At 31.8% G+C, this 8500-nt stretch overlaps 1 protein-coding gene across 1 annotated transcript; it reads right to left on the minus strand.

Moving 5' to 3' along the window:
- Positions 1–1272: 1272 nt before the first annotated feature.
- On the minus strand, positions 1273–2562 carry LOC120129729 (acyl-CoA--sterol O-acyltransferase 1-like). Its single transcript, XM_039147162.1, has one exon. The coding sequence runs from the start codon at positions 2466–2468 to the stop codon at positions 1416–1418; it is 1053 nt and encodes a 350-aa protein (XP_039003093.1). The 5' UTR covers positions 2469–2562; the 3' UTR covers positions 1273–1415.
- Positions 2563–8500: the final 5938 nt, after the last annotated feature.

The following is an 8500-nucleotide window of genomic DNA, read 5'->3' on the forward strand; positions in this document are numbered from 1 at the left end:
TATGTATATATATATATATAAATATGTATGTATGTACATATAAAGGAAAAAAAATATGTCGATGAAAATTAGTGTCTACAGTAGTAAATAATATAAATGTATTTATACTTTATTATACAAGTGAGTATACTATTATGATATTAAAGATAATAATTAATATATTTTAAATATTTTAATAATTAATATTTTTATTAAAATGATATTAAAATATTATAGCAACATTAAATAAATAAAATAATATTATTTTAAGTATTTATACTCTGAAGTGTAAAGTTCGAAAAATAACTTACGAAAAAATAGATTGTAAGTCATTTTCCAAAAAATATTAAAAGAAATTATTGATCAGAAAAATATTTTACATTGATCAACTTATTTTCCGTGAACTAAACATAAAAAAATGAGGAAAAATTTTTTCGTAAAACAAACAAAGCTTAAGTTACATTAACGCCCGAAACTTACAAATTTTGTGACTTGAACCTGTGACGTGAATAGGAATGGCAAAAAAAAATATATAGGTTTTAATTTGATTATGTAGGGTTGATTTTTTTAGAAAAGTAAATTGAGTTTTGTAGATGAAAAGATTTATTTGATTAATCATTATGATGTTTATGTATTTAGGTTAAGTTATATATTTAATACTTGAATTATTATATTTAGTATTATATTTTGGTTTAGTTTTACTAATTTATTGTTAAAATATTAATAAAATTATTGATGTGATATATTTTTATTTTTAATAATAATGTGATATTATCTTATTGTGATATGTCAATATTATTATTATTTTAATGGTACGTGATAAAAAAATAAAAATAAAACTAAACGTTAAGTATAATTTATTTTAAAAAATAATGTGGTGATCATAACGTGATAGATAGGGTACTGATATGTAGTTTACTCTAATTATTATTATGATGTTTTTATAAATTTAAATTTAATTATTATAATGTTTATTTATTTAATTACTTTATCAAATATCAAATATCAAATATTTATTTTCTTTTTGAATAATCTATCTTTATTTTCTTTTTGAATAATGTGAGTGAATATAGGTTTAAAAGATAACTTTTGCCCTCGAATATTAAATTTCAAAATCAAGGGTAGTTAAAAGATTGAACTGCCACGTGCCATCTCAAGCAAATCAAGGATCAATATATGCCAAAAAAAAAAAAACAGATCTGAGTCTAATGCAGGAAAGATATATGCCAAAAAGACAGATCTCAGTCTTGTGCAATTGATAAATATATGAGTTGTTTTACTTACTGTATTATAAACCACGAAATGTGGTCGGTCCAATACCACCCTTTCTTCTCTTTTTTTCGTACTTTTCTTTCTTAAATTGTTAAACAACAAAATCAAAACATTTCCCTAATCAGAACCGTCCATCCAGATCAAGCTGACAAGATCCCAACCGTTTACTTTGCCCACAAAACCCTAAGCACTCTTTCACTACAACTCCTCAACAACGCACCCAGTTCAGCGTACTCTTCAAACGATCTAGCATCCACCTTAGACCGCGTGAACTGTGGAATGATCAACCAAAACCCCGTCCCCAACACGAACCCAACCGTCAACGGTCCGGTAACCACCCACGGCGGCCGCCACCACCCTCTTAACGCCTTCTTCAACCCGATCTCCACCGTCAAACAAACCCCGTGGATCAGAAAAAACCACGTCACCTCCCCGGTGGGACTCACGCGCCCCAGATAGTAAAACATCAGCTCGTGCATCACCCCCGACACAACAAACGTCAAGAACACCGACGGCAAAGGAGCCCATTTTCTCCCGATCACGGCGGACGAAAATCTCAGAGTGGGTTCGTATACGGTCGGGCGTAGGATGCTACTCACCATCAAGTTCCACCTTTTGCCCCAAAAGTCTTGTAACGAGGTAGAAAGAAACGGTTCATTAAACTGCGGCTCGAGCTCCAGCCCGGAAAACGATTGAACCACGGCGGCTCCGATGGCCAAAACGATCTCCAGAAAGAAATATATATGCAAAGAGTAAAGCAGCTTGATAAAACCAGGATGCATGTACTCAACGTAGTCATAGGCCCGCAATATAATCCCGAGAAGCAAACCCTTTACAGCATAATTAACACTTGAAGACGACGAGATTCCTTTGTTTAGTTCTGGTATTGATGATGGGTTTTGTTGGATCTTAACTGGTAAACAAGCTAGGGTTACAAAAAGTGGGAGAGAAAGATGGGTGTTTAAAGGATCTCGGTCGAAGGCGAATAATAAGAGCTTGAAGTTGGCGAGCCAAGCGATGAAGAAGGCGGTGAGACCGCCGAGATGCGGCGAGTTTAGTTTAAGAGGGAGAAGGAGAAAAAGGCAGACGACGGGGAGGAGAAAACTGAGTCTTTTGGTACCTTTGGGAACGGTTTTGGCAATGAAATGGCAATAACAGAGGGATGATAGGACGATTAACCATACCTTGATGAAGCTCTTGATTTCCTCTCCCAGCATCTCGCCTCTGTATGTGTTGCATTAATCGATTGCTTCTGGTTTGGATCATGAGAAAATTTATATAAAGAGAGAGTTGAATTATTTATTTTGTTAGTCAGATTTTGATGTCGTCCGCTTCAGGGTAAGGGCTTCTTGACTAAATAATCAAGGGGGACTTTTTTTTTTTTTAACGTGTTTGAAAATTATTTTATGATTTATATAATTTGGCCTGTTTTAGTATGTAAATTTTTAATTTTTTTAAAGTTATATTTAAAATTTAATTTTTATTTTATTTTAGTATTTTATTTAAAATTTAATGTAAGTTTTGAATTTTATTTGAAAGTTTAGGTGTTAAAATGGATAAAAACTTATAGTTTAAGTATTAAATGCGTTAAGTTTTTAATGATGAATACTAGAATAAAATAAAAAATAAATATTAGGTATGCTTTTAAAAATATTAAAAATTTAGACACTAAAACAAATCTAAAATAATAGTTTAAATATTAAATGTATAGTATACCTATCGTTTGTATAGTACATGAGAAACCCATCGTGAAGGAGTAACGAATTTTATAAAATATAATAAATAATTAAAATTCGCCACTCTTTCCAAACGTATTTTATATAACTTTTTAATAGTTAATATAATTTTATTTTTATTTTTTAGTATATTTCATAATATACGTCACTCCCTTATGACAAATTTTATGTCTATTGTAATAATTGATCTAACTTTTAAAATAATTTTCAAACACTTTTATTTTTTTTCAAAAAAAAAACCTTACAATATTTTCAAAATTTATTGCGGGTTAAGTACAAATTTCTCTTTGAAAAATAAATTCTTTGTAAAATTTTGAATGAAAAGCCACCGGTTCCTAGCAGCCAATTTAAGATATTTTATCGCTACCAACTAATTTGAAAGATCATTCTCGCATTAGTCCACTAATGTTTTATATTTTCATTATTATTTCATCCAACTCTATTTCATATTTATTAGTTATTTCTAATAATTTCAATGTAAATTTACTATTTATACATGAAAATATGATCTATAAATAGGATGAGTGAAACTCAACTTAATTATTTTTTTTGATTTGACTCAATTTGAAAATTATATATATATATATAAAACCATTTAAATTAAAATCAAAGAGTACTGTAACATTACAAATATTTACAATTAAATTTAGATAGAAACTCGAATGACTCTGTTGGAAAAATAGACTACTACAAAACGAGGCGTTAGTATTGATTGAAAATATTAAATAAATTACTTAAATAGAACGATAATTGTGTCGTGGTAATCCACTGCCTTAGAAGCAAATTCGTCCCATTGTGTTTAATCGCTACAATGGACGAATGGCCCCCTAAGGTTAGCACAACTCTCCAAATTTCATACACCCAAAAGATGAAGTGGACTTGATGGTATTGCTCTTCTCTCAACTTAAACAACACTCAAAGCAGAAAAAGTGTTTCAAGGTAAATGTCATGGGATGATTTCTCAAAAGAGAAAATTACCCACTATTTATAGGCTAAATAGTGAGGGTAAAAATGTCATTTCAAATGCACAATTTAATTATATTTTAGATAGAATTAAATACCATTATGAAATTGTTACAGTTTTTAGCATTAACCAACAATACCCCACTAGTGTGAAATAGTTCTTTCGTAAAAATGAGAGCATTTAAGTTAAAACACGAGAAGAGCAAATGCGAGATTAATTGCTTAAACATTAGTGATCGTATATTGAACTAGTACACATTGATGATAAGTAATTCTTCTCTCAGATAAGTGAACGAATCATGAACTTTCTAAGATTAGGGTGAACTCATAACCCACAATTAAACCCTTCATCCACTGAAGTCCTCGATGTGTCTACAAAGAGTATATACAAGAATGTATATATGTTTAGTCCTTTTTCCTCAAGAATCAAATAAGTTGTAACACCCTCAGACCGATGCGGGTGACCCTATCCGATCCGAGGTGTCACATTAGGGACACCAGAGCGACCTACAATTAAAATCCAAGAAAATTTAAATTTTTTGTTAAAACATGTAAAATCATAAAACAATTTAAAACTTAAAATACAAGTTCCAAACTCAATATCACTATTAAATGTGACCTACATGCCCCTAATCACATGCATTGTACTCTGCAAGCAACGCCGGTAGAACTCCTTTACTGATGTCAATAGTTGCGCTGGTTCAATTCTTTTAACATGAAATAGAGAGTAAAAGAGTGATCTTTGGGAAGCTCAATAATACATAACTACCAAGTTATGTTGAAGGACATGCATATAAATGGAAAAACATAAATTTTCCTTGTTGATTTAGACGTCTATAGGTTTTCAGGATGAGCCGTGGTTCCACTGATATTTCTTCGAGTAAAAGACATGAAGATTTTAGTTCGGAGGAAACATTCAGAGGATCAAGTTTAGGATATCAGAATATGATGTCTAGTGTGTTCCAACCAAAACCAGTGAAAATGTACATATCTTTTTAAAACAATAATAGTTTAAAACATATTTTTAAAACCATAGTAAAACCCTCCAACTGAACACCTTTATATGATTCCCCATAACTGCATCCATAAGGATTTACCCTAAGCACACAACAAATGAGCCACCCTAAGGGAATGCATTGGGGCCTACCTAAGGGTCTCTTTAGGTCCATAAGGATTTACCAACTTGATCAAAACTGAACCTCCATACTTTAAAATCCTACCCATACAATATCCAATAGAAATTAGATTTAACAGTAAAGAGTAATATCAGGTTCGTGATCTAGTAAAATCTCGTAAGCGTGACAATGAAATCAAACATATAACTACCCTCTACCAGTACACCATATGCAGTCCCATAATTTACCCAAGGGGGTTCCTTGGGGCCTGAGAGCCTACCCAAGAAAGTTTCCCGGGGCCTCGGAGCCTACCCGAGGGCCACCTTAGGTCCGTAAGGAATTATCAGCTTGATCAGAGTTGAACGTTCATACTCCAGCCTACCCAGATAATGTCCCAATGAAACTGTTCAAGTAGTAACCAGTAGATCCCATGATCCATGAATCAAGAACAATTATATTTTCCAGTGAAAACAGGTAATCAGAGAATACATACCATGTAGCCATGGTTCATAAGCCAGTAAATCATAAATCTCGGTGAAACACATTTCAAAACAGATAAAACAATCATATAGTACAATGGGAACACATTAGAGGATCCAGATATTTTTCGGAGGTACTTAGCTATTATCAAGTGGGGACTATGAAACTTATGTAATTTAATATGATTTCAGAATCATTATCCCTATAAAAAGGGGGTTTAATAACTAACAAATTCATTAGTCATACGGGAAATGATTTATCAAGATCATATAGTATTCCAATATTTTTCAGAGGCATTAATTTATCACGAAGGTGTTCAGAATCTTTTGTATCAAAGTTACTTGAGATTTCAGGTATGTCATAAGTGATTCCATTATTCAGGAAATTTAGGGCATTTTGGACATTTGGTTCTTGGAGGGTTCTTAGTAATTTAATATAATAAGAATGAAACGATGATTCATGGTATTTAAGATCCATTTTGATTTATCATAATACCGAGTCAACTTGAACTGAATAAATCCTAGCATTGTGATACATGCCAACCAGTCAAACCGATGCACTTCAAGGATATTCACACTTTAATACTGACATCACTAGCCTAACTGATCATCTTCTGAATCATCGTTGAATAGATCTTAAGAAGACAAACAAATATTCCTTCCTCAGTACTGATTGCACTAGTTGAACGAACCTTCTTTATAGTCAACATCGACCAGATCTTCACATGATGAACAAATATTTCGATGGTGTTTAATTTATTCATGAATTGCAACAATATCCACCTATTAAGTCGTTAGAAAAATGGGCCGCTTCAATAGTCGAGGTTAATTCTATCATCTTAGACTTCAAGGTATTCAGGTTCTTTTAGAGCTCAGAGTATTTTGGTCATTTGAACATTGGAGGTTATTTTAGTTATTTCGCAACTCTGAACATTTCAGTAATTTTGATCAATCCAAACATATGTACTATTTTTGGTAATTTGGTCAGATATATCTGTTCAGCGTTATTTTTCGTTTTTAAGGGTAGTCTTGGTCTTTTTGCAGTGCAAGGACATTTTGGTCAAATTATAATTCAAGGGTATTCCATTCATTTCCTTTCATCCAGTCTTTCTATTTAATTCAATTTTTCTGAATAATTCAAACATGACTAGTACTTCCAATATTTTAGTCTTTAAGTGCTTGCTGATAAATCAACAATTATAGATCATGTACCTTCTTGAATGTTAGGATCTGATTATCAGTGACTATATGAGCAGATTGGGAATTTAACAGATGAAACAATGATTTATCGAATTAATATACGAATTATCAAGGTATTTTCGCTCTCAGGTCAGTTCGAGCCATTTTTACCTCATAGGGGCAATTTCATAATTTTATACTCAGGTAATTTCATTATTAAAGCTTTTAGCGATGATAAAAAGAATTTAGAGATTCTAAGGTTACTCTTCAGACTAATCTGTCGGAATGATTCTTACGCTTTTTAGGGCTATGGCGGGGATCGATCTAACTTAATCTTGGGAAAAAGTTGGGTTTTAAAATAAAACAAATATATATTTCCGGAGTCGCGATCGACCTTTGGGTTAGATAGGTCGAATACCCAAAAATACCTTTTAAAATAATTTTAAGAAAATAATTTTGAAAGATAAAAAATGATTTGCATTTAACTAGATATTCGTTTTGAAAAGGGTTCGGGAGTCGATTACGTGTGGGGAAGGATTAACATCCCCACAATGCCCGAAATCGGTACCTAAGCGATTATACGTCATCTAAATATTGAAATTGACAAATTTGAATATATATATTTAAATTATGATCATTTTCTTCTTCTTTTTAGAAAAATTAAAAGGAATATTATTTTGTACAGACAATCCTCGAAAATATCTTACTAGTTAGTTATGGAGTATTTTTATGGATTCCTCGTACAAAATAATATTACCCTAAATTTTTAGATACAACAAATATATAAAATAGAAAAAAAACAAATTTATATAAACATAAAAAGGTATTATTTTATTCGAGTAATTCTTAAAGACACACTCATTGTCAGTTAAGGGGCGTTTCCATAAATTCCTCGTATAAAATAATATTTGAAAAATATTTCAACTAGCAAAAATTTTACAAAAATATAAATAAATGATTAAAATAATAAATATGATAACTTTAGGGATTAAACTATAAACTAACAATATATTAAGGAACTATTGCAAATTAACTAAATAACAAAGAAGATAATACAAGAACCAAATATTGCAAGCACTGACAGTGTAATAAACCCCTACATTTGGGATCAGAATGAAATGATTCAATATTACATCCCAGAAATTAAACCACTCAGATGTGTACAACTTATGGTGACCAAAACGTAACATGCACCGAACATAGGGGAAAAATTAGAAACCTTCATAACGTATAACCATGGATTAAAATACAACGTTACAGATTCGAAGACTCATTCGAATAATTTTCCCAAATAATATCAACTATACATTCAGTGACTAAAACATAAAGCCAGTAAAATAAAGAGATTGAAACCCAAACCTAACAACTCTCGTTTAGTGACTAACTTGAAATTTATAAAATCCATAATGACCCCCACGTATTTTATCCACGCGTGAGACGGTGAAAACCTAACCCATCCAAACGACAACGTTTCGTGTTCGGATTATAAGGTTAAAAAAGGTCAAACCGGCCATTATCTTCTCATTTCTTTCATTATCTTTTTGGCCTAAAGGGGAGAGAGAGAAAAAAGCTTTTGGTTCTCTCATCTCTCCCCACCCCACATATGCCTCGTCATCAAAAAATAGCTCTGACCACCGTAGATCAACGCCGGAGACATAGGCGTACCTCATTTTTTCACCCAAAAACCCCTAGTTTAGACCCTAAACCTAATTTTCAAAACCAAAAATATGAAGAACAACTCTCCAACCCTTACCACTCATCTTAAAACTCACCTAAA

The sequence above is a fragment of the Hibiscus syriacus genome, unplaced genomic scaffold (assembly GCF_006381635.1).
Source record: "Hibiscus syriacus cultivar Baekdansim isolate YM2019G1 unplaced genomic scaffold, ASM638163v2 tig00110503_pilon, whole genome shotgun sequence".
NCBI classification, from domain to species: Eukaryota; Viridiplantae; Streptophyta; class Magnoliopsida; order Malvales; family Malvaceae; genus Hibiscus; species Hibiscus syriacus.

What these genes read in the sequence shown, in the direction of transcription:
- LOC120129729 (XM_039147162.1), bottom strand. Translation starts at nt 2,468, where the DNA reads ATGCTGGGAGAGGAAATCAAGAGCTTCATCAAGGTATGGTTAATCGTC.